Below are 27,761 nucleotides of genomic sequence, written 5' to 3'. Positions count from 1 at the left end.
TGTAAGTGATACACTTAAAGTGACCTCATACCATTGTAATAATTATTTTTTTTCGTTGCACTTATCAGCACCTGTTTTCTTTTTCTTTATACTTTTTTTCTCTTATGGACAGTCTAGAGGAGGACTAGTCCCCCTCCCCTTCTCTCCTCAATCCCCCTGTTTTTATCCTCACAAACCCTAGTCACACCACCACCCTATTACCCTAGGCTGTTTCTCAATGTGCTAAACCATATTTGCCATGTCCAGAATTGTAACGTACACTGCTTTTCCTGTATCTCTGAACTTTCCATTAATCTGAAGTACTGTATGTGTATCACTACTAAGATTCATACGATCAGAAAGACGATAAGAGTGCTGCGACGCAATACTCTTATATTTCTGAGTTTAAGATTCTTTGTATTGATGATGCATTTTGTTTTATGACATAGTGTAATACAGTTTATCGAAAATAAATGTTTAATTAAAAAAAGGTGGTTTTGCAGAGAAGCCCCTCTGAGAACTGGAGCAGGCTAAGAAGAAGGCGGCAGCAATGACTAGGGACATCCTGCTAGACCCTCTAGTTCCTGTTACACTACTTAAAAAGTGCAGCTTAAAACTGTTTAATTTGAAAGTCTTTATCAGGGGATGGTAAAACCATCAAACCCAATGTAAATGTAGCTAAATATAAGCTATATATTTATCTTTTGGGATAAAATAGTACAGACAGTCCTTTGCAGCAGAATAATGTTAAAGAATGAAGAACAGAAAAATCCACTTGGTAAGAAAACATGATTTAATTAATAGAATTGTAAATGTGGCTACATATGTAAAAAAAAATAAGAGATATTTAATTGACTGTGAAGTGTTTCCAAATGTTTTAGATTGCATGACATAGTAATGTTTTCGACATTGAGCAATTTGTTATAAACTCTCGAACTTTTCTATAGCATCATTGTATCTAGATATTATGTGATGGAAAAAATGTTGATCTCTTCTATAAAGTAAAACAGGATATGTTCTATATACTGGTTATTTTAACTTCTTCATTGTTTCCTGTTTGATCTTCTCAGCAATCAACTGTTGAATTCTCTGGTTCTTTGTCTTTTCAAATTGGATGCTCCTTCGGGGTATGATATTCGGCTCTGGCACTTCATTGTCTAAATTATTAATTTTATATGGAACATCTACTCTGTTAATGTGTTCTGGATTTTCTGCTACATTGATGTTTGAAATGTTTATGTTGTAAACAGAAGTCGGTGTCAAAGTAGAATTAGGAATATTTATTGGTGTTGGAACTGGTAGTGCAATATTCTCAATGCTATTATTTTTAACATTACTTGTGTTTATAATTTGGGATGAATTGCATGTTTTACAACACAATCTGCTGTAACCGGGTACTGAACAATAACGAGCCAGAACTTCCAGGCGACAAAGGATTGACTTTTCTCCTACACAGCTTGAGTCTGGAAAAGAAGAATATAAAATATTTTATTATTCATTGCTATGTTGTTATATTTTAAAATTATTAGTGTAGTTATTTGCGGTTAGCTTATGATGCAAGTAAATCAGTGTTTGTTTTAAATATGAAACATAGCTACAAGTAAAAATAACTCTAGACATGCAATGCACTTCTTGTAAAAGAATATTAGTAGAAGCACCTCTGCGCTAATGTTATTTTGTGTAGTGACTGCTTGACTTGCTACCCACATCACTTTGCAAAAATAAAAAGTAAGAGCTGCTTCCAAAGTTATTTTCCCAACTGAATTTAATTTGTTCAGAAGAGAAATGTTCTCATTTTCATATACAATTTCAGTGCTTGTTAAATCACAGTCTTTATATTTTTAAAAAACATTTTTGTGAACTACATTTTCCCAACCTTATGGACTGATCTAGAAGCAAATGTGCATTAATCCCTGCCATTAAGTGGTGGAAACATTAGTGGTTTAGTCAGAGATTACTGTGCCTGCCCTTAGACTCACAAACCGAAACCTAATAGAAGCTTGAAAGGAGTTTACAGTATGTTTGCCTTAAAATCATATTTATACAGTTAAGAATATCTTCAACAATTCACTCTTTTTCTACCCTAGAAGTAAACAGAATATGAGGTAGATATGATTTGGCCAATCTAGTTTGCTCATTTTCTTATACTCGCTACATGACCTCAAACCTACGTGTTCCTTGGCTTGCATAAAGCATATCTATATACCTACCCCTTCCACACTTTAACTCCCACATTTTATTAAAAGTATACCATTTGCTGGAAGATTAGTTTCAACCATTAAGAGGAACATAATTTTACCTGTCAGCCACTTGTTTCAGATTTGAAGAAATACAGATTTAATGTCTGAGATTCATGTTTTACAGCTATACAGTATATTTACTTGTAGGTTGCCATGATTTATAAGCCCCAATCATGCTAACATATTTAGGAATCAATTATGTGACTCTAAGTATTTGATTTCTAATCATGTTGATTCTGGGAAATGATAAAGTATGGTACAATTCATAATCATGTCAAAGAGATTTACTAACTTTGAATGGCATGCTTGAGTATTTAGGAAACAATCATTTACGGCATATAATTGTAAGAACATTTTTTTGTCTAGAATTTGATACATGTCTCGTGAATATTATATAAAAGCATAATCCATTTTTTAGGCATTATTGTTACTGATCTATAGGAGATCCAGCTGAGCCTGCCCCTTGCTGTGATTCATTTGACATATCATCACCAGAGTGCAAGGTGAAACATTTTTATTTAATTGCTGTCTAATTTTATTATGTTGCAACAGTAAAGGAGTCATGGCAGTGGTCAGAGTTGAGTTTTTGTCAGCATGGATAGATTGGTCAGTATGAGTGTGTGTCAGTGGCACTGATAGTGGTCATTGTGTTTGTATTTGCAAACAGAAACTATACAGTAGTACAAAAAAAACCTGGTTCATTAGTGGTGATCCAGGTGCCAATAAGAACATTATTGCCCAGAATATTGCACCAATATCTCAGATTCCCAAAAGACATTTTGAATGTTTTTTTATTTTGTTCATTTTGAATGTGTGACAATCTTGATGCATAGGCCAATATTAGTATGGTAAGAAAAATGTATTCCATTCACTTCTTACAGTTTATTAAAACTCAAAGCATGAATAAACATTCACAAAATTAAATACCAGGGCAGCATTTTAAGGCATTGAATTTTAACTGAGATATACAGCTCCATAAATCTTTGGGCTTATTTACTCAGGAACAAAAAAACAGACAGGCAGAAATTTGTGTAAACTTTAAAAATGCTTTACATTTTGTTTTTTTGTGTTTGTAATGCTCAACAATCAAAATGTTTTCAAATATACCTTTTGTGAATATTATTACTTAACTTTTTGAATGTGCCTCTTTCATTATTTGCAAGGGAAAATAAGTTTGTAGTTAATAGTACTAATACTAATATATATATATATATATATATATATATATATATATATATATATATATATATATATATATATATATATATATATACACAGTTGATATAAAAAGTCTACACCACCCCTGTTAACATGCCAGGTTCTTGTGATGTTAAAGAATGAGACAAAGATAAATCATGTCAGAACTTTTTCCACCTTTAATGTGACCTATAACGTGAACAATTCAATTGCAAAACAAACTGAAAAAAAACTCACAATAACCTGGTTGCATAAGTGTGCACACTCTCTAATAACTGGGGCTGTGGCTGTGTTCAGAATTAACCAATCACATTCAAACTCATGTTAAATAGAAGTCATTACACACCTGCCATTATTTAAAGCGACTCTGTTTAATCACAAATAAAGTTCAGCTGTTCTAGTAGGATTTACCTGTTGCATCTCAGAGCAGAACCCAAGGTCCGCAGAGGGCTTCCAAAGCATCAGAGAGAGTTCATTGTTGAAAGATATCAGTTAATAAAAGGGTACAAAAGAATTTCCAAAGCATTAGATATACCATGGAACACAGTAAAGAAAGTCATCATCAGAGACATTACCAAGAACTGGACGTCCCTCCAAAATCTATGAAAAGACGAGGAGAAAACTGGCTGTGTGCTACATGTGACAACAATCTCCCGTATTCTTGATATAAATGGGCTATGGGGTAAGCCTTTTCTTACAAATAAAAACATTCAAGCTCAGCTGAAGTTTGCAAAAACAAACATCAAGTCCTCTCAAAGCACGTGGGAAAATGTGTTATGGTCTGATGAAGGTTGGCCAAGGTTAAACTTTTTGGCCATAATTCCATAAGAAAAAAACAACACTGCACATCACCCAAAGAACACCATACCCACAGTGAAGCATGGTAGTGGCAGCATCATACTTTGGGGCTGTTTTTCTTTAGCTGGAACAGGGGCCTTAGTCAGGGTGGAGGGGATTATGAACAGTTCCAAATATCAGGCAATTTTGGCACAAAACCTTCAGGCGTCAGTTAGGAAGCTGAAGATGAAGTTCACCTTTCAGCACGACAACGACCCAAAGTACACATCCAAATCCACAAAAGTATGGCTTCACCAGAAGATTAACGTTTTGGAATGGCCCAGCCAGAGCCCAGACCCGAATCCAAATGAAAATCTGTGAGGTGATCTGAAGAGGGCTGTGCACAGGAGATGTGCTCGCAATCTGACAGATTTCTTTTGCAAAGAAGATGTGCCATGCTAATAGACTCCTACCCTAAAAGACTAATTGCTGTAATAAAATCAAAACTTGCTTCAACAAATGTATTAGTTTAAGGGTGTGCACACTTATGCAACCAGGTTATTGTGAGTTTTTTTTTCCCCCACAAAAATTTCACTTTGTTTTGCAATTGAATTGTTCAATTGTTTATATACATATTTGTAAGCTACATTTTCACTTATGGATTTGCCATTCAAGTAAAATTTGAAACTTTTACTTTAAGCTTTTTTCAGATAATGTCTCTTGTTTTGTTAAGTAAACAGTTTTCATCGATTACTTTTTGTAAATATGCCTTCTGTATATTCACCCCATTTTCTTGTACATAAAAAATACAAAGAATCCCTGATAAGCCAAAGTGCATATAGTTATACTATGCAATATTTAAATACTGTAAAATGCCACAAATCACTTGCACCTTTTCACATACAAAAATATTTGCATAACCATATATATTTCAATATATTAACAGTCAATAGCTTTTACAATTAAACATCAACTCATTTGATTAACAGTTTAGCGAGTCTGAACATTTTTTGTAGTATTAAAAAACAAAAGAAAAATATGTAACCATAACTTTCACAAAATTGCATACATCTATTCTGTACCAAGTTATTGTAACACTTCACTAGACAGTCTGCATTAAACATTCACAAAAATACAAAAACAATGAATTTGGTGACTTACAAAAGTTAATACATATAATATATAAGCATATAATATGCATAACAAATATGGAGGAAATATTTAAAGTGTATGTGTGCCAGAATTCCTCCCCACATTCCCAAGCGAATATGCTCCATCACAGCATGAGTAGTGAGGTGCCAATGTATTTAGGAGGTCTTGTGCACAGCTGTATCCTCTATATATTAATTAATTATATACAGTTTATACCATTTGCAGGCCAATATGCGTACAAGCCAGGGTTCCCTAATGAATGCCCTTAATAAGTAGACCTGTGAAAACTAAACCATCAAATGTAATTTTAGCTGGCTCAACTACAACTCACTTTTTTGGCACGAAGGGGCACTTATTTTGAGCCCAGCTCTATAACAGAGAGACTACAGATTCACTTATTGTTTTAGCCACAGTATATTTTATCTTCTGTCTTAAGTTTTATCTACCTACAAATACAGTTGTCTAGAAAGTACAGCCATTCCATTTCCATAGCATAGTAGTAGTAGTCAGTAATAGTACGGTCTCAAATGAATTGAGGTAGTTTCAGCCTTTTTTTATGTTTTCAGGTTAATGAGTGCTACTGCATATAAAGGATAAATATAGTGTGTTCTCTAAGGCAAAAGTCAAAGGTCAGCCAGTCAACATTCCAAAGACAGTATACTGTTCCACAGCCTCATCAAACATGTAATACTTAGTATATGCATTTTTAACTGAGCAGCAATGTTGTGTCCATGCTTGACATGTGCAAGGGACTGGAGCTGGCAAACATGCTCACTGTAAAGAGAAGATCCTGAGGAATTCCTCTATGATTTTTCATAAATACGTTAATTACAAGGTTACATTCAGAAATGATATCCATTAAAGTGCAAACGAAGACAAGAGTGTGCCTTTACATTATTATAACATATTGATTAATAATTTAGACATGAGTACTGTGGATTTTTATATCTCATAATAGTGCTTAAAAATCTAGATCTTTGAGTACAGCAGTAATGGGTGAATCAATACAAACGCCAGGCTTGTTGAGCCTAACTTGTCTGCCATGTAAAGAAAGTCCTCACACATGATGTGCACAAGGACTAAGATGAACAACAAAAAAAGAAGGGGAAACTAGGAAAAAGGAGGAGAAGGAGGTAAAGGAAGTGAAGTGTTTGAATCAGCTCTTGCTCAAAAAAACTAGGATAGGCTGGAGGTACAACTAATTTATTTATCCATAAGTAAACTGCTCATACTCCTATTGATATTTGGGTGTTCAATGAAAAAGGCTGAGAGTTGCCAAGGCTAGGTAACTACTGTGGGGCTGAAGCTATCTTAGTTTAAGTGCAGAGACACTTTTGGTATCACTGTGACAAACTGTGTTTACATATCTAATGTCTATTTTCAGGACCAGTGCTCTTTTTTCCTGCACCAGCAGTTTCAGCCTGGCAGTCACACCAAAATACTGTGAATGGCCAGGCATTCAACATACTAAAAAGTTGTGAATACTCAGTGCCAAAAGATGCACACCAGCAGTTATGAAGATCAGCGCACAATTCCCCACAACACACTAATATTGTTAGCATACAAATGTGCACTTAGTGTGACAAAGTGTTAAAAAATATTATAACCTGAAAGGTTGTTGGATGAACCCTTATAAAAGTAATAGTTCATAGATGTAAAAAATACAAATACTCATAATAATCATAGTGTATACAATGTCACAGAAGTATACAATTTTATATGTATAGTATTGCACTCACAAGTGGAGTAGATTCAAAGGCTCATCAAAATTATTCCCAAAATTGTGGAACGATCAGCAGCGTTATCAAATACCAGATTGGTGAATAACCACTGTGTACACACAAAACTAAAAAATTTTAGGACTTTTTCAGGGTAAATCAATATTTATTGAGTATTTAAGCATGAGGGATACAGAAAGGAAAATAAATGGGAGGTGGGGTGAAGATCCAGGCACAAAAAAAACGCTTTTGCAAATGCACCAAGCATAGCAAGTCCAATCAACCATATAATACTATAATAATATAATATAATAATCAGCACTTACAATCGGAACATACATTAATCATGTCAGGCGCATTTTTCTGTATAACATCATTATGCACGGCAGGACAGCCTATGGCCAATGGGGGGAGGGATGTAGGTGGGGGGAGTGAGGAAGGGAAGGGGACAGAGGGAAGGAAGGGGGAGGGAAATGAAAGATGGAGAAAGTGGAAAGAGAACAAAACAATGGAGGATCCCAGACATGTGTGTACGGTATGTGGACGTAGCTCCCAACAGGGAGCACAATTGAAAGCCAGAGAGAAGCTGCAACCAGTGGTACCAGGTGCGTTGGCGTTTACCAACTGCATCAGTAGCCAAACGTATCAACTCCTCAAGGAATCGCTTCTGTTCTACTCGCCTGATCCACTCCCGAACCGAGGGGGGGGGTCACCCCAATGCAAGGGGATCAATGCCTTTGCTGCAGTTAACAAGTGGTGCACCACCGAGGATTTGTACCAGGAGATCGAGAAGGGCACGTGTTGGAGAAGGAGGAATTGAGGAGTAAAGGGAATAGGTTTATCAGTGAGGGCCTGGGTGTGGGTATGCACAGCAATCCAGAAGGGTCATATACATGGGCAGTCCCACCACAAGTGAGGGAGGGAGCAAGGTGAACTTCCACACCTCCAGCACTCATCTGTCATGCCAGGGTTGTAGCGCGCAGTGGCAGCAGGGGACCTATACCATAGGACTAGCAATTTGTAAGACATTTCCTGGTCTCTGTTACTAAGAGAACGGCGGTTGGTTAGCACACAAAGCTTTTTCCACTGCTCTGCCGTAACATCTGCAGCGACGCCTCCCATTTGCCCATGTAGGGTGGGGGACAGGGTTTAAGATAGCCAAGAGCAGGCCATATAGGAGGGAAATGCCATGAGCTGGGGGCAGCGTATAAAGTTTTAAATTTGGTGAGGTCCCTCAGAACATGATGTCTCCGTCCCAGTGACCGAAAAAAGTTCCACAACTGCACATACCGGAACCTCTCCAGGAGAGATCCCTGCACCTCCCGTTCAGGATGCCACAGGAAGCAAGGCGGTACTCATGCCTGGGGGGAAATCAGGGTTATCTCTTACCGGAATAAGTGGTGACGGGATGGTGGAGAGTGGAGTACCACGAACAAAGGAGTGCCAGATGTGTAAAGTTGCTCCGATAAAAGGATGGCTCGACACCCACTGCGTGGCTGTGTCCACTGACAACCTGGGTAGTGAAGGGTTGTAAGCATAAAGTTGGAAAAAGTCCAAATCCCGAGATACCGCAGCTTAGAGTGGCATCACTTAAAGGGGAAGTGGCCTGTTAATGCTTGGCTCTCCTTCTGGGGCAGCTCAACATCAAGAATCTCATATTTGGCCATATTAATCTTAAAGTTGGAGAGCTCCCCGTAGTCCCTAAACTCCCTCAGGATGGACGGAAGAGAAGTCCAAGGTCAAGAGATTGCAAATAAAAGATCGTCCGCATAGCCTAAAAGTTTATGGGGGGATCTGCCCAACATACAACCCTGTGATATCAGGGTTCAGCCTAATGGCTTGCATGAAGGGTTCTGGGGAGAGTACAAAAAGCAGCGGCAATAAGGGACAGCCCTGACAAGTCCCATTGCAGATAAGGAAAGAGTCGGAGAGGGAGCCATTGCAGAGTTGCGCGGAAGGGGACGTGTACAGAGATTAGACCCAGTTGAGAAAACCCGAACCAAAACCCATATGCCTGAGGGTAGCCAGCATAAACGGCCAGTCCACCCTATCAAAGGCCTTCTCCGTGTCCATAGAGGGAAAGATGGTAGGAGTAGACGTGTGCCTTGCACGGGTGGTATTATCACGAGCCTCACGGCCCGGCACGAAACCTGACTGATCAGAATGGACCAGCGTGGCAGAAGCGGTTTTAGATGATTGGCCAAGATCTTAGATCTTGGCTCAAGCAAAGAGCTTGAGATCAGAGTTAAGGAGCGAAATAGGGCAGTAGCTGCTGCAGTGTTCAGGGTCCTTACCCTCCTTGGGGATGAGAGAGATGGATGCCGACATAGCGTGTGCGTGTATCTGTCCCCCGTCCAGTATTGTGTTGAAGGCATCTACAAAATGCGGGCCCAGTAAATCTCGGAAGCGCAGAGAAGAATATATAAAAAATTGATATATACTTAAATATTTTTTAATATAATCTTCTCTATTTTATATATATATAACACATATATACATAATATATTATATATTCTATATATGGAAGTATATTCTTCATCCATAATAATAAATAGGTATGAAAGGGTTAATGTTACCAATGCTTTTAATTGGATGCACGATATTTATAAGGTGAACACTTACCTAGACCGGGTATGCACCTGATGAAGCCAATTAGACTGGCGAAACACGTAGTGCTTTACCTTTTTGAACCTTTGGAGACCTTATATATGTCACACACAAGAACCCGGAAACTATCGGCGCTTTTTCGCAAGAAGAGAAACGCCAACCGACTACTCGAACAGTCCTTCACCTTTCTACTTTGGGGCTTTTTAACACCTATATGCTAAGTTTGTCTCGTAAGCATATTCATTTTACTTTTCGATGTCGCAATTGAATTGTATGGAGAACAATACACAATACATTGTTTACTGAAATCCCACTGCTGATCGTATTTCACTGTCCATTAAATAATTAGTGCTTTTCTAAAGCGGATCTGAAGATCTGGATTATTATCTCTTTTATCTTATTTTTATATGTTACGCTATGTACGGTTTATTTTGTTTGTTTTTCATGTAAATGAGCCATATCGACCTGGAAGAAGATTTGCTGATATACACATATGAGTATCGAATTTTAATACTCAAATCACTGGGTGTTAAAACCCGATTTTTTTGAATGATATATTACTTACAGGTCACCTATTTTGACTTTTTATTTGTTATACCTTGAGATAAGGATGGCGACCCCTTTAGATTTCGCCTCAAGGTTAGAGCTGAAGAAGCCCGTGGGATAGTATCAGCTGGTAAATCTAGGAGCTCGACCTTTACAAAAGTGAGTCTCCTGCACAAAAGCTATATCAATCCTTTCCCTCTTCAGGTCATTAAGCAAATGGGAAAGTTTCTGATCAAGGGATGTTAACCCCGGGCGTTAATGGAAAGGAGATTGAGAGCCCTCTTATGGTTAGGGGATGCCATGGTAAGGAGGGGGAGCCCTGAAAAAACTAAGTAAAGAAAACTGGGTGAGGCTAGGTTTCCACTTGGGTTTTTGTCCGGTGTTTTTTTCTTGATGAAAAACGCCAGGAAAACTGCCAAGAAAACTGCCACTGCATTTACCTGCGTAAGGCTAGGTTTCCACTTGGGTTTTTGTCCGGCGTTTTTTTCTTGATGAAAAACACCAGGAAAACTGCCAAGAAAACTGCCACTGCATTTACCTGCGTTTTGGCGTTTTTTCTGCAGTTTTTTTCTGGCGTTTTAGCCTTTCTGTGGAAATTGCTTTTTTTGACCATAGGCAGTTTTTCCAGCCTTTACAAGTTAGAAGTTTCACCCAGCTAAAAGGGATTAGGATAAATGGCAAGTATCTGCCCTCTCCTGATGTCATTTAATTGGTAGACCCTTTTGTCTCTTTTCTGTGGTTTGTAAGGCATGCTTTATTTCGAATGTCTGCTCCTCTGGGAAGATCGGCCCAAATGATGGTGCAAATTGTTTGCTGTTGCTTTTGGCACGCAGGATCCGGTCGCGTATGTTTGTTTGTAATGGCATGTTTGTTCCAAATGGTGTAAAATTCAATATGAACCAGTCCAGGACTTTGTTTTGTGTGAAACTGTTTGTTTTCAGCCTATTTCTCGTAGGACACACAGATACTGGGTCCATCCTCTGCATTGTAACTGTGGAAAAAACGCCATAAAAAACGCCAAGGCAATAAACCCACATGGCTTTTTCATGGTGTTTTTTCTCTCCCATAGACTTCTATTGGAGAAAAAAAGCCAAGATTTCTTGCAAAAAACGCCAGAGTGTGAACATGCTGCGATTTTGAAAAACTGCCACAGAGCCCAAAAAAGCAGAAAAACGCCAAAGAGGACTGAAAAAACGCCAAACAGAAAAACGCCAAGTGCAAATGGCATTTTGCGATTTCCTATTGAATTACAGCTAACATCTGGCTGCAGCCGTTTTTCACAAAAAAACCGCCAGGTGGCACTATTGGCGTTTTTATAGGCGTTTTTAGCAAAAAAAAACCAAATGGAAACCTTGCCTTTTGGCGTTTTTTCTGCAGTTTTTTCTTGCGTTTTAGCCTTTCTGTGGAAATTGCTTTTTTTGACCTTAGGCAGTTTTTCCAGCCTTTACAAGTTAGAAGTTTCACCCAGCTAAAAGGGATTAGGATAAATGGCAAGTATCTGCCCTCTCCTGATGTCATTTACTTGGTAGACCCTTTTGTCTCTTTTCTGTGGTTTGTAAGGCATGCTTTATTCCGAATGTCTGCTCCTCTGGGAAGATTGGCCCCAAATGATGGTGCAAATTGTTTGCTGTTGCTTTTGGCACGCAGGATCCAGTTGATGCGTCGGGTATGTTTGTTTGTAATGGCATGTTTGTTCCAAATGGTGTAAAATTCAATATGAACCAGTCCAGGACTTTGTTTTGTGTGAAACTGTTTGTTTCAACGATACGGTATGCACTAAATCTGCAACTCTGCAACTCTGATGTCAACGGTTGCAGGGCGCGCCTCGCCTGCACAGTAAGGTCCGAGAAGTCCTGGTAAAAGGTAATCGAGTGACCCCACAGTGGCCACGAGCCTACTTCCCGTGCCCAGGCAATAATGGCCTCTTTAAGCGAAAAGTCGGTGAAATGGCAGACTATGTCTCTTGTAGGGCTTGACAGGTTACCTCTGGGCCTTAAGGTCAGTGAACAGAGATGTCAGAAGCGCCGGGGGTCTTAGATCCCTCGGATCCAGATATTCTGCTTGTGTCCTCTGTTGTTTAAGTCCTCGATGCATCACCAGATGTTCCCCAAATAGCAGAGGTTGTGGCTAGTTGTGTGCTGGGCATGCAGTGCGGCCTGGTGTTGTGCCGCGGAGCCGTCTTCCAGCGCTTCCACTCTGCACTCCAGTGATGTCAAATAGGTGAGCAGAGCGGAGGCTTCATCTCTCACCACCTGTTTCAGCTTGAAGATCAGCATGGAAAAATCCGTCCTCCATGGAGCGGAGGAGAACAGTTGCATGGCCTCAGGTGTGTGGGGCTGCTACGGAAGGAGCTGCACTGGCCCGCCATCATCGAGAGAGGACAAGCTGGCGGGAGACTGCGCCTTGTGGTCCTCCGAGGCCTGGGAGACAAAGATGGCTGGCGTGCGGAAATACTCCCGGAGGGAGGCGGGCGTCGAACGAGAGCGGTCACTCGGTGCAGGTGGGTCTGCGAACGGCTTCTTATTACATCCCATCATTAGGATAGCAGGTAGTAGCTAATGAAAAGGGCGAGCAGTGGCGGATCAAGAGGTTTAAGCGGCCATTTTCCTCGGCGGGAGGACACGCCCCATACTTTTCCATGTCACAAGAACTATAATGTAAGTACATTTCTAGTAAAGTTTGTTTATTTTTGAATCATCTGCATCTCCTTATCTTCTGAGGTTAAAGCTGCTGATTTTAGTAATAATATTGATGAGCCTTCTATACATATAAAATGTAATAATTTTGTCACCATTGTATACACTGTGATTTGTTATTATTTTAATTTTATACATGGTATGAACTATTAACATTTTATGCAGATCACCTACCAACCTTTTAGGTTATATATATATTTTTTTGTAATACCGTATTTGCTCGATTATAAGATTACCCTGATTATAAAACAATCCCCCAAAATCTGAATATTAATTTAGGAAAAAAGAAAAAGCCTGATTATAAGACCTATAGGAAAAAACTTTTACTAGTAAATAATTCATATAAACAATTTTTTCATATTTAATAAAAGCTATGATTGAGAAAAATATTTTTTTTGTTTTTATTTCCTTTTATTTGACAACCTGCCCCCAGTTCTGCACATCTGCCCCCAGGCTTGCCACTCTGCCCCCAGAAATGCCTTATACCCCTATATGCCACTCTGGCATATAGGGGCTTAAAAGGCATATCATGGGACGGAGTGGCATATAGGGGGACACTTACACAACCAGACACTAATATACCCACTTACCCACTTACATACCCAGACACTTACCCACCCACCCTGACACTAACACACCCACTCAGACACTTACCTACCCAGACATTAACATACCCACTCGGACACTTACATACCCAGACACTAATATACCCACTCAGACACACTTTCAATGATGCTGTGTGACCCTGCTAGGCCCGCCTCCTCCATTAAAGTGGTAAGAGGTAAACAGATCAATGATCTCCCCAACCGGCTCTGCTTCCCCGGCAGTGGGCGGGCTATCCCAGCAGTGGGCGGGCTATCCCTGCGCGGAGGAGGCGCCCTCCATGCTGAGGGCACGCTAGGCCGGGAAAGGTACGTGCGTAGACAACCTCTGCCCGCACTTTCGCCGGCGCCCTGTGGAAGTGCCGGCAGCAGCTGAGATTACCAGACAGGAGGATCCAGGTCCCCTGCAGCGCTGCGGGGGATCTGGATCTTAGTCTCATAGTCAGACCTCTATTTGAGGTCTGATTATAAGACGACAACGATTATAAGACGAGGGCTAGAGGGCTTGTCTTATAATCGAGCAAATACGGTACTTTGTCACACTAAGTGCACATTGATTTTTTTTTTACTTGTATTCAACATATTAGTTTAAAATATCTGGAAAATATATTTTGTGTTAAATGCTATATTGTGTATGTTTATCAATAAAATGGTTTGACAATCTGCACTACTAGAATGGTTCACTCTGAAAAAGGTCTTGAACATAACATAGCTGTTCATTTATTTATTTTAAATCTGTCCACATGAAAGCCTAGCTCCTTCAAAAAACAGAATTTATGAAATTAAGAAATATATGATGCCTCAATAGAACATCCCAGTATGCAGGATTTCGACCTATCTAGCCTGCCCCTTTTTCCTACTTTAAGGACTCAAACCTGTCCTTAAATCAGTCCAAGGTCTTAGATTCAGGATAAAGATATGTCTAACCCATGTATGGTTAATATCCCTTACTGTGTTAACCTCTACCACTTCTTCTGGGAGGCAGTTCAACTTATTTATTACCCTCTTAGTAAAGTAAAAAAGACACAAGACATACTGATCATTGTGTGATCAGTATACAGCGTGATCAAGTAAAAAAAGTATTCCGAAAAGGTGAAAAATAAAAAAAATATTTAAAAATAAATCTTTTATATGCATTAGCTTGGCTGATAGTGGGAAGTAGAGCCCTGCGCGAGACTGTTTTTTTTAATCCCGCTCGCACCTAGGGCCGGCCGAAGACTTAACGCCGCCTGGGGCGAAGTTTAAAACGCCGCCCCCCCCCGATGGGGGGGGGCATTTTAAACTTCGCCGACGCCATAATCTACGATCCCCCCCCGGTACTTACCTTTAAACAGTCCTACGGCGAGTCTCCCTGCTCTGCCACGGTGCCGGCTTGTAATGCTGAGCGCCGGAAATTGACGTCACTTCCGGCGCTCTGCATTACAAGCCGGCACCGGGACCGAACAGGGAGACTCGCCGCAGAGGAGAGAGAGAGAGGGGCGCCGAGCGGGTAAGCGAAAACCACTCGGTGCCCCTCTCTCTCTCCTCCGCTTAAAAAAAAAAACAAAAAAAAAGCGCTTGGGGCGGCAAAGTGCCGCCCCTTCTAAAGTGCCGCCTGGGGCAATTGCCCCAGTCTGCCCCATTATAGGGCCGGCCCTGCTCGCTGTTACTGCCCACTCCCACAATGTGTGTTCCACTTCTGCCCGCTAGCGCAACATGTGTCCAATCCTGCCCACCAGGGGCGGGCTGGGCCGGGGGGCAATTGCCCCCCAGGCCGCCCGAAATCTAATCTAAACGGCCGCTGGGTGCTGATGCTGCCGGCCGGCGCTACTTTAATACTTTATTTATTTTTAATATGGCAAGCCGATCCGGCATATTAAATAAATAAAAAAAGGATTAAAGTAGCTCCGGCCGGTGGCTTCAGCACCCAGCAGCCGTTTAGATAAGTTTTCCAGCAGTCTGATGGCCGCATAGTGATGGGAGCAGCGTGAGGGGTGAAAGGTGAGTGCGAGGGGGCGGAGCCACTTCACTTGACTTGCCCCCCAGGCCTTAGGGTGCCAGCCCTCCCCTGCTGCCCACTCCCGCAATGTGTGTGTTTTACTCCCACCCACTCCTGCAACATATGTGGTCAATCCTGCCCACCCCCTTACCTGATCTGCAGATTTCCCACGCACTCCCGTAAGGCTGCCTTTGCGCTGCTCCCACACAGCATCTCTTCTCTTGTTCCGTCCAGGAACCCAGCAGAGTCACGTAAATTTATATCACATCACGTGACTCCACTGGGTTCCTGGGCGGAACAAGACAGGAAACGCTGTGCGGGAGCAACGCTAAAGCAGCCTTGCGGGAGTGCACGGGATTACCGGGACCCTCAGGTATATTGTCTGACCACCCGCTTCCACCCACAAAAGCCGAAAAACCGCCCGTGCCCGCAAGTTTTTTGATAAGGGTACTCATGAATATGCATGAGTAGGGTAGGGAGTGATCAGTATGACAGAGATGTCAGACAATGTAAATAAAAAGGCCCCTCGTTTGTAAACCTAAGGGATACTTTGAACAAGCATCACATTAATAGAATTGTCCTGTATTGGTTTAGAATATAAGTGCATCTTAAGGTAGGACAAAGCACTAGCCACTATGGAAAAGCAAAGTACAAAATCTGGGTGTAGAAGTGTAAAATTTACATCAAACCAAGTAATAGCTTGCCTCTGTATAAATCAATGGTAAAGCCACACCTTGCATATGTTGTGCAATTTTGGGCACCTATTCTAAAGAAGGATATCATAGCACTAGAAAGGGTGCAGAGGCAGGCTACAAAATTAATAAAAGGAATGGAGAAATATAGTTATGAAGAAAGGTTAACAAATTTAAATCTGTTTAGTTTAGAAAAACGGCGCCTCAGAGGGGATATGATAGCATTATATAAATATATTCGGGGCCAATACAAACCATTGTGTGGGACTCTGTTCATAAACAGGACTATGCATAGGACACGTGGTCATGCGTTTAGACTGGAAGAAAGGAGATTTAGTCTAAAGCAGAGGAAAGGGTCTTTTACAGTAACGACAATAAGGATGTGGAATTCTCTGCCAGCAGAGGTAGTCTTATTGGAGTCTGTACAGATGTTTAAACAGCAGCTGGATGGATACTTGGGAAAACATAATATTCGGGGATATATGGGGAAACAGCTTATTGATCCAAGGAGAAATCTTACTGCCATTTTGGGGTCAAGAAGGAATTTTTTCCTTGGTTAGTGCAAAATTGGAAAGAGCCAAACTGGGGTTTTTTTTGCCTTCTTTTGGATCAACAGCAACAAATTAACAGATAAAGGAAAGGTTGAACTTGATGCCTATAGAACTTCAGCCTATATAACTATGTAACTATGTAGCTTAAACCAGCTTATCCTGTATTTGTCTTGAATCATTTTTAATCCATTACCATAGTGGCAAGTATTTAGTCTGCAATTTGAGGTATATAGTATGTTAAGGTTTTGTTTGTATATAATTTATTCTAATACCTATATACACACATTTAACAACACAGAGTCTCTATAAAAATCTTAAAATATGTATTACAAAACAAAACAGTATTACGCAATACAGATAAAATATAAACACTGTAATTTAATATAGGCTTAATAAACATAGATGGGTGCATTGTTGCATAGTTTAAGCTATTTTAGAGCACCCTTTTACTAGGTTTGCAATGCCTTCAAACCATGTGGAGACCCCAGGGCAAAAATATAATACCCAGACAGGCTTCCTATGAGGCTGTTTGGCAATAAAACCTATACTGCAATAATGCTTGCAATAAAATCATGTGCATAACATGTTTTTGCAAAATATTATGTTTTGTGGTCATTTTACGTTAAAATATGGTAAAATCTGACCAAAGCACATTAGCAAGTACATAAATGTAAAAACAATTCATGATTTTATTGTTATGATGTAAACTCATTCAGAATAACCTCTAATGTGAAGCCATTGGACATTTTTTGGGGTCCCAATTTTTAAATTCTGTCGGTGGAAAGATCATCTTCCCCCTTACCTGCAACCTCATAGGATTCAGTCACCAGTGCTACAGAGGCAGAAGATAGATGCCAAGCGTAAATGCACAGTACAATTTGAGTGGTTCAGCCCAGAGCATTATATAGAAAATTAGGATATATTCTGTACAATGAAAGAAAGAATGCAACAGGTAGAGTCCATAGCTGGCAATGCATGCATTTAATATCAAAGGCAGAATTATAAATAAGTCTTTTACTTGAAGATTTTTTGTGAGTGGGATAATCTGAATCCTTTCTAGACTTCCACTGTACTATGTAGTTCTTCTTAAAGGGATCAGATGCATTTCCTAAGGATAAAAAATATGTTTAAGAAATATTATTCAAATAAATCAGTATTCTTATACTTGAGTTTGTTATTCACATGAAAAAAGAAATCTCAGAAGACCTACAATCAAGCATTGTATAAAAACCTGGAGCCAAGAGGACTCTGAGGGCACAACGCAGAATGCTTAATGACGTAAAAAAAATGAACCCTAGAGTAGCAGCTTAAGGCTTGAAAGACTCATTGGAAGTGGTTAACATCACTGTTCCTGAGTCTACCGTATGCAAAAACATTGAACAGGCATTGAATCCATGACAGGACACGACAGAGGAAGCCGTTGCTCTCCAAATAAAAATTGCTGCATGCCTGAAGTTTGCCAAAGAGCCCCTTGACACTCCACAACGCTACTGGGAATAACAAGTAGCACTATGTATGGCGAAAAAAGGACCAACAGTGAAGTGTGGTGAAAGGAGCATCATGATGCCTGCATTTTTAACCCCTTCGTGACAAAGGCTGATTTTACTTTTTGTACCCTTCGTGACAATGGCCGTTTTAACATTTCTGCGCTGCTCGTGTTTAGCTGTAATTTTCTTCTTTCCCGTTTACTGAACCCACACATATTATATATTGTTTTTTTCAGGACAAGAAGGGCTTTCTTTAGATGACATTGTTTTGATTGTATCGTATTATTTACTATTAAAAAAAGTATAAAATATGGTGAAACATTTAGAAAAAAATTACTGTTTCTAACTTTTAGTTGAAAAATCTTTTACTCATCTATAAAAGGTAATAAAAAAACCTGCTAAATAGATTCTACTATTTGTCCTGAGTTTAGAAATACCCAATGTTTTTATGTTTTTTTGCTTTTTCTACACATTATGGGGCAATAAGTACAGGTAGCATTTTGCTATTTCAAAGCCATTTTTTCCAAATCTGGTAATTCTTCCCCCCATGTGCCATTTCGGGTATCTTTGAAGCCGGCCAATGCAATTTACCCCATCAAGTAATATATTTCTGAAAACTAGACAGCCCAGGGTATTCCAAATGCTAGTATTTTAACCCTTTCCAAGCACTTATTCTACCATCAGCCTTTGTCAAACGTTATGGTAGTAATTTTTTTGCATTTGTTTTTTCACACACATTTTACTTCATACATACCAGAATAAAGGTTCTGGTATATGTCACTATCATAAAACACCCCAATATGTGTTCAGCAACATCTCCTGAGTACAGCGATACCTCACATGAATGATTTTGCCTGGCTGTTTGGGGGCAAAAGGGCCACATTTGGGGCATGCACATTTTTCAATGTTGAACTTTGGCATTTGGGGATCCGCTGCCCATGCCCTATTTGGTACATCTTTGAGCCGGGCCATTTCAGTGTGCCCAACAAAACCATATATTTTTGAAAACTACACACCACAGGGTATTTTAAATGCTGGTATTTTAACTCTTTGCATGCACACATTTTACCACCAGCATTGTTTCATAGTTTGCAGTAGTATTTTTGTGTGTGTATTTTTCACACACACACCTACTTTATGTATGAATTTACAGCTCCTGGTATATGCCACTGTCACACGACACCCCAATATGTGTTCAGCAACATCTCCTGAGTACAGTAATACCCCACATGCATGTTTGTCATTTTTTGGGGGAATTAAAAGGCCACATTTGGTACGTGTGCATTTTTCTAATTGGAAATTAGATGTGTGGCCATCCTTCCCCCCGTGTTAATTGGGACCTTGTTGAACCCGGCCAATTCAATTTACCCCATCAAATCATACATTTTTTAAAAGTAGACACCCCATGGGCATTTAATATGCCAGTATTTTAACTCTTTCCATGCAAGAATTGTTTTAAGCTAATATGCTAATTTTAGGACTTGCTCACAAAATATATTTTCTATATATATATTTTTTTTTTTTTCAACTTGAAGGTTCCCCTGATAGTGACATCAGTGGGAAATTATTTTTACATTTTACTGTTTTTTTACTATTTTTTTCTAATTATTATTAATTTTATTTTATTTTTAATTTATTTTTACTAATCACACTGTGATTAGAAAGCTGAGCTCCATTGACTTGCATGGTTGAATGCAGTACCTGTATTCAACCTGCAAGTGGAGCCAGAGTTCTCTAGAGGGTCTGGAGACCGTCTAGCGAACTTTTTAGTCTTTATTGTTTTTTTTCAGGGCGGCCGCCATCTTGCTTGATGGCGAAGATCACCTGCAGCGGCGGCTGTGACCGCTCTCCGGAGCGGTCACAGTCCATCCCAAGGTAAGTGTTTGGTGTCGCTGGATGCCTCCTGATCGAGGCATTCCAGCGACACCATTTAAGTTTAGGAGGCGATCGTTGATCGCCTCCTAAACGCTTTTAAAACGGGCGTCCGCCGCCATACAAAGTATGGCGGATGTTGACGCCCCGGGGAGGGGCCAGAGATGGCCCCTTTGTGCCGATCATGGCGTTGCTGAATGCCTCGAGGTCGAGGCATTACAGCAACGCCGTTTCGGTGCAGAAAGCGAAAATAGTTCGCTTTCTGCACCCGTTTAAAGACGTGCCGGTCCTGGCACGTCAATTGTCGTTATCGACTTGATTTTCGACCGGCAATTGTCATCAAGGGGTTAAACAAAGAGTGTGGTGCTGGGGCACCCGTGAGATTACAATCATTAACCCCTGCATGGTAGCAGGGATCTACAAATATCTGTTCTACAGCCATCCTGATTTATTTTCACCCTATTCCTCCATATTTCCATATAGAAAGTGACGGCAGAAAAGAACCATTAGGCCCATCCAGTCTTCCCAACCTCTGAGTACTTTCCTTCGTACCTGGCCTTATCCTATATCTATAGCTTGGCCTTATGCCTATCCCATGTCTTTACTGTATTAACATCTACCACTTCTGCTGGAAGGCTATTCCATGTGTCTACTACCTTTTCGGTAAAGTAATATTTCCTGATGTTACCTTTAAACCTTTGCCTCTCTAGCTTATGACTATGTCCTCTTGTTGTGGTAGTAAATAAACTCTCTTCCTTTATCTTGTTGATTCCCTTTAAGTATTTAAATGTTTCTTTCATATCCCCCCTTTCACGTCTTTCTTCCAGGCTATATATATTAAGATCATTTAACCTTTCCTGGTAAGTTTTATCCTGTCATCCATGAACCATTTTAGTAGCCCTTCTCTGAACTTTCTCCAACATATCTATATCCTTCTGGAGATACGGTCTCCAGTACTGTACACAATACTCCCAAGTGAGGTATCACCAGTGATCTGTACAACAACATAAGCACTTCCCTCTTTCTACTGCTAATACCTCTCGCTATACAACCAAGCATTCTGCTAGCATTACCTGCTGCTCTACTGCATTGTCCACCTACCTATAAATCCTCAGAAATAATTACCCCTAAATCCCTTTCCCTCACGTTGAGGTTAGGACAGTATCAAATATTCTATACTCTTTCCTTGGTATAAAGGAAATCTGTTGCAAATTTTTGTGTCGTCAGCAAAAAGACATACCTTTCCATCAAGACCTTCTGCAATATCACTAATACCCCACTGGTAACAAGACCTTGCTCTGAATATACGCCATTGACTACAACTCTCTGTTTTCTGTCACTCAGACACTCCCTACTCCCTAATCCATTCAACAACATTAGGATCTAAATCAGAGATTGCTGTATCAAAAGCCTTACTGAAATCCAGATATGCAATGTCTTTTTTCCTAATTGTGGTCCCATTCCCTCATTTTCATTTGTAAAAACTGAACAGAAATATTCATTGAGGCAGTCAGCTAGACCTTTATCCTCATCTACATACATTCCTTCTTTTGTTTTTAATCTAACTAATCCTTGTTTTACTTCCCTTTTCTCATTTATATATCTAAAAAATGTTTTATCTCCTTTATTCACTAATAGGGCAATTATCTCTTCTGCGTGTGATTTGGCAGCTCTTATAACTTGCTTTGCTTCTTTCTGCCTAATCTTCCTCACTTGGGGTATTTTTGTATTTACTAAAGGCTAACTTCTTGCCTTTTACGATTTTGAGCACTTCTGCAGAGTACCACAGCGGTTTCTTAAATTTTTTACTCTTACTGACCAGCCTAATACAACTTTCTGTTCTCTTCAATAATACAACTTTTAAATAATCCCATTATTCCTGGACTCCATTTAAATTGCCCCAGTCTGATAATGACTCCTCTACACATATTCTTATTTTAGAAAAGTCAGCTTTTCTAAAATCTAAAACTTTTGTTTTTGTGTGGTGTGACTCAGTCACTGTTCGTATATTAAACCACACAGACTGATGATCACTAGATCCCAAACTCTCACCTACAGAAATATTACCCTTTTCTCTTGTCTTTATCTTTTTTTAAAACTTAAGCCCCTTGACCACAGGAAAGATAATATTACAGCTGTCACTTAATTACAGAAAAAGTAATAGTACTTCCACTATTTGATATCAACATGGATATCGCCATTTAGATGCATGGGAAATCAGATTGCCCCTTACCGCCAATTTTTGTGTTGCAATTGAGCATTATTGCACTGAAAGGTATTTGAACATCTGAATAGAGGTTTGGACATCTCCTTCCTGTGGTGTCAGCACAGAATCAAAATATATATTTAGATATTTTTACACTGAGCAAAGAAGATATTAGTTGGAAAAGTGTGAAATTGTTCATAAAAACTTTAGAAGTAAAATAAACATCTCTTCATCCTGTGCCGATCTGAGCGTAAAAACTCTTGTGTAAAAATTCAAACACTTGGATCATAGCCTTAGCCTCAGGTTAAATTCTTAAATCCACACACTTGGAGTCAAGTAATTCATATTTTACTTTAATTTATTGATACCTGCAACTTTTCTCATTCATGACAATAGTAAGACCCCCTATTCTGACCCTACATAGTCTGTAAAGAAAGTCTTCCGTCATCAATAAAATGAAAAATAAATAAAAACTTAAAAATAAAAACTAAAAATAGTTTAGCAATTACTAGGGTCTACAAAGTTTATAAGGGGACCTCAAGGCATATTGCAATGATAAAGAATACACGTTTGGTGTGTAATTAGTAGAGTGAGAGTGTGGAAGAGTTTCAGTCTTCTAACTTCACTATACTCACACTGGTAAGTTCTGCCTCAAAGAACAGTTGTGCTGATAGTACACAGTGTATAGTTAATGTCAAATATTCATTTAAAAGTTATCTCTATTATTTAGCAATGCATTATGCAGGGCTCAATCCATTTTGTTGAAGAAACTCACTGCAGTTAACATTTCATAATTCAATTATTTCATAATCAAGGCAGTAACTTTAAAAGTCTTTTGAACTATTTGTTTGGGAAATGTACCATGTCCCAAAATATGTTTACAAACTTGGTATAATCCTTTCATTTACATGTTTGCAATTCTGATGTTAACCATGTCTCCCACAGACAAACCACAATACCAATATATGGTATTGGTGTGAGCATGTTTTCCTGCAGGATAGACTAGACCAAAGCAAGCATTCGTAAACACGTAAAAAATTATGTTTGCAATTTGCTTTTCCTAAAATGTTTACTATATAAACTTAAGTCTTAAAAGTAAAGCACTACCCCTACAAATTAAATAAATTTGTACACTACCCATTTATATACTTACCGGAACATGGAGGTTGGATGCAAATTCTCACTGTCTCTGGTTTGGTCTCTTTACAGATTTGATTATTTCCCGTGCCACAGAATACCTGCCTTTCCTGGATACCATTGGAACATGTAACCGAACACTAAAATAAGAATCAAAATATATGTTTATACTTATTTTTATACAGAGCGAAGAATACATTACTTGGATAGTTGTGAAATGCCACATACTAAACATCAGAAGTGACACAAAGGTCTCTTTGCATTAAGCAAATCTGAAAACTCTGCGGGAAAAATCTGCGGGTTAAATGGATTAATTTACACCGTCAGGAATCTTCATATAAGCTCAAACTCGCCTATACCTGACATTTTCCTCACTGACTGTGTGACTCCAAAGATCTACATGTGTAGGGACTATGAGAACCAGATGAGAGTTTTACCCTTACGAAAAATTACTGCAGTTTTTTCTGAAGTAATACTGCAGTTTGTTTGTAGAAAACTGCAGTTTTTGGACATACTGCACATTTACTGCAGTTTTACTGCATTTGTACCTCACTGTACTGCAGTTATTTTTTGTAAGGAAGTACAAATGCAGTAAAACTGCAGTACATTGAAGTACAACTGTAGGTTTGCAATATAATGAAGTAAAAGTGGCTGTGCTGTCTGCTCAGACACCCGGGCAGACAGCAGCAGCAGCAGCACCCTCGCGATCACCACGATGGCAACGTGAGGGCATTTTTTTGATATGACGTACCTGGTACGTCCCGGTTTGAGGGTGACATGTGACCAGGAAGTACCAGGTACGTCCCAGTCTCGAAGGGGTTAACCCTCTTGGAGGTGTGTTTGGGGTCGTTATCATGTTGGAATACTGCCCTGCGGTCCAGTCTCCGAAGGGAGGGGATCACTGCTTCAGTATTACAAAGTACATGTTGGCATTCATGGTTCCCTCAATGAACTGTAGCTCCCCAGTGCCAGCACTCATGCAGCAAATTGGGCCCAATTTGGACGTTTCCACTTAGAGGTGTACTCACTTTTGTTGCCAAGGTTTAGACATTAATGGCTGTGTGTTGAGTTATCTTTTAGGGAACAGCAAATTTGCACTGTTATACAGGCTGTACACTCACTACTTTATATTCTAGCAGAGTGTCATTTATTCAGTGTTGTCACATGAAAAGATATAATAAAATATTTACAAAAATGTGAGGGGTGTACTCACTTTTGTGAGATACTGTAATCTTATATCATAACCAGACTAAGCACGCCTTCTCCTTAATATTTAGCAGTAACATCTGCAGAAAAAGAGTTGGCCCACCTCTTGTTCTGCTTTTGATAAAGCCAGCCTATCCTTATCTATATTTATATATGCAAACCTAAAGTGGATTTTTCAGTTAGGTTGTACTGTGGAAAACTTACAATGTTTTTATGTTCATCTTATAAGAACACAGTTTTTATTTTTGAACAGAAATTATGTTGAAGATCAAAATGTTCTTCTACTCACCTGTGACCAAGGACCTATTCTCCATTGAGCAGGACAAGGTTGACGATTGCAAGGCCTTTTGGCTTCAGGGCGATCTTCACTGCAATATTTACTATGGACAGATCGATTTGTATTGTCATTTAAAGGTTGAATGCACCTGACTGTTCTGGTTTGATAACCTGCTTTTCCACATGACACAGAACAAGCCTCCCATTCTCCTGTAGTCCATCTGTTTAATATAAACCAATAACAAATTGAATTCCAGATTTATTAGTTCAGTATTGTTTAATCTGGTTTATCTTTTAATTGATTTTAGAAAGCTTATAATTGTTTTTCTTAGAGCACACTAAGAGGTCATATTTTAAGAAATATAATTGAGAATCAATTTATGTACAACAGTAAGTGGTTCTATTGTTTTGAACAAACAAACAGTGGACAGAAGGGGACCAGCTTTAGAGCTGAGTTAAGGATTAACCCATCTCTAAAAATGAGTATAACGTAGCACTTTCTGCCTTAGGGAACTCTTGCAAGAAAATTCTTGTTCCTGTGTCTGAATTTGTAAAGATTTCCACATACGCCAATTAGCCATAACATTGTGACCACTGACAGGTTAAGTGAATAACACGGATAATCTTGTTATCATGTCACCTGTCAGTGGGTGGGATGTATTTCCATCCTGAAAATTGATGTAGAAGCAGGAAAAATGGGCAAGCATAAAACTGTGGCTTTTGTGGAGTGTTCTCGGTCTGCATTGGTCAGTACCTATGAAAAGTGGTTCAAGGAAGGAAAAGTGGTGAACCAGCGACAGGGTCATGGGTAGCCATGACTCATTGATGCACGTTGGGAGGGAATCCAACAGAAGAGCTACTGTAGCTCAAATTACTAAAAAATGAATCCTGGTTCTGATAGAAAGGTGTCAGAACTAGACTTGTACATTCATATTTGGGAGAACCTGAAAACGAACACGAATGTTGTTCAAACCGAATACCGAACACACTAATGTGGCTCCCTGGTCCCTTCCCCCGTACAAGTCACTGCCTCTAGCCTACCTTGTCTACATAGCATCAGAGGGGGTAATGGGAACAGAAATCTGTAGAAACACCCCAGGAGTTAAAGGTCTGTAAGAGTGACTCTATTGGTTGCCGGCAGGGCCTCCTCTGCCATCATTGATGTCTGAGTCTGAGACAACCATTCTGAGAAACTTGGTCTAAGAGGAACAGGGATTTCAGTCTCACTGGCAAAGTGCAGGGCAATGGCTTCGGCATTAGCAGTTAAAGACCCATAAGAGCGACTCTATTGGTTGCTGCCAGGGGGCTCGTCTGGCATCAACCAATGAAGAGCATTGGTTAATGTCAGGGGAGGCCCCTGATGGTGACCAATAGAGTGGCTTATACTGGCCTTTAAAATCGTGGTGCCAAAGCTGCTGCATACTGTTATCGTGTTAACCCTGTATCAACCTCTGCTTAAAAAACGGCAAATAACGAAGAAAAAACAAACACAAAGAACGTACAAAATATTCGCCCGAAAAGATCACGGGAACGTGTCAATAGTTGTGGAATACGAAGGTTTTTTTTCCACCAACACGAACACAAAAACGTGCCCGGTGTCAGAATATACAATGCATTGCAATATGTTTCTTATGCGGCTGAGTAGCTGAGACCAGTCACGTTGCAAATGCTGACCCCTGTCCACTGCCGAAAGTGTGATGCTTTGGGCAATGTTCTGCTGGGAAACCTTGGGTCCTGTCATTCTTGCGGATGTTACTTTGCCATGTACAACCTACCTAAGCATTGTTGCAGATCATGTACACCCTTTCATGCACACTGTATTCCCTAATGGCACTGGCCTCTTTCAAGGGATAAAGCACCCTGGTTTAGGATGGGTTGAAGACCACAACAACCAGTTCAAGGTGTTGACTTGGCCTCCAAATTCCCCAGATCTCAATCCAATTGCGCATCTGTGGGATGTGTTTGTGCTGGACAAGAAAGTCTGATCCATGGAGGCCCCACCTTGCAACTTACAGGATCTGCTGCTAGCGCCTTGGTGCCAGATGCCACAGCACACTGTCAGGTTCTTGCCTTGACAGGTCAGGGCTATTTTGGCAGCAAAAAGGGGACCTACACAATATTAGGCAAGTGGTGTTGCCTCTTCTGGCTGATCGGTGTATATGTCACTAGCATTCTGACTTATGTGATGTTAAAACTTGTTCATCAACAACCAAAAACCTAGGTTTCCACAGTAAAAGCTGTGGCTACGATTTTGCGACATTTTTCCTAGCTCCAGTTAACTAGCTTGCCTTCCAGATTAAATTTGGAAATTACTTTAATTAGGTATACTAAAAAATGAAATTTTTATACAAAAACACAGTGGCAGACTTTTTTGATTAGTATTTATGTACTATTATGAAATTTGCTTAAGAAACAAACTATTAGCATGTAGGTGTGAGCCTTGAGATAGTGGCATCAAATACTAACACCATACAGTAACACATACCCGCATGCCAATGCCAAATACTAACATACACACACGCTGTGGCATCATGTATTACACCTAACACCTATACGACTCGTGGTTACCAGGCTACTGGTTGCCATGCAACTGCCTTAGCGTGCTCTTTAAGCATGCATTAAAAGATATCAAAGCAAGAATGGAGAAGGTTTTTAATCCCTCTATTAGCATGTAATATGGCATTTTTTTTGCTAATATGAATTTGTTTATTCATTTGCTGTAGGGAATAGATATCTAAGGGGTGACCTTAAAAATGTACAAGTACATTTGAGGGCCATTTGAGTCCCCTGCAGGAGAATCTTCACCCTTCAACACATCAGATAGGAAGAGATCCCTTATTAT

At 39.7% G+C, this 27,761-nt stretch overlaps 1 protein-coding gene across 2 annotated transcripts in view; it reads right to left on the bottom strand.

Annotated features, from left to right (window-relative positions):
- Positions 1-754: 754 nt before the first annotated feature.
- LOC128492708 (A disintegrin and metalloproteinase with thrombospondin motifs 2-like) overlaps positions 755-27,761 on the bottom strand; it is a 236,005-nt gene continuing 208,998 nt past the window's right edge. The window contains exons 19-22 of one of the 2 annotated variants that reach the window (XM_053465367.1): positions 24,933-25,140; positions 23,454-23,577; positions 17,754-17,843; positions 755-1,442 (exon numbers count right to left, since the gene is read on the bottom strand). In XM_053465367.1, the coding sequence (XP_053321342.1) occupies positions 1,009-1,442; positions 17,754-17,843; positions 23,454-23,577; positions 24,933-25,140 (856 nt within the window). In that variant the 3' untranslated portion in view covers positions 755-1,008. The remainder of the gene's footprint in view (positions 1,443-17,753; positions 17,844-23,453; positions 23,578-24,932; positions 25,141-27,761) is intronic. The other variant, XM_053465368.1, reaches the window with a different exon arrangement.

This window comes from Spea bombifrons, chromosome 4, assembly GCF_027358695.1.
Source record: "Spea bombifrons isolate aSpeBom1 chromosome 4, aSpeBom1.2.pri, whole genome shotgun sequence".
Taxonomy (NCBI): domain Eukaryota; kingdom Metazoa; phylum Chordata; class Amphibia; order Anura; family Pelobatidae; genus Spea; species Spea bombifrons.
Note: the sequence above shows the minus strand (reverse complement) of the source record. Positions and strands in the feature narration are given on the sequence as shown.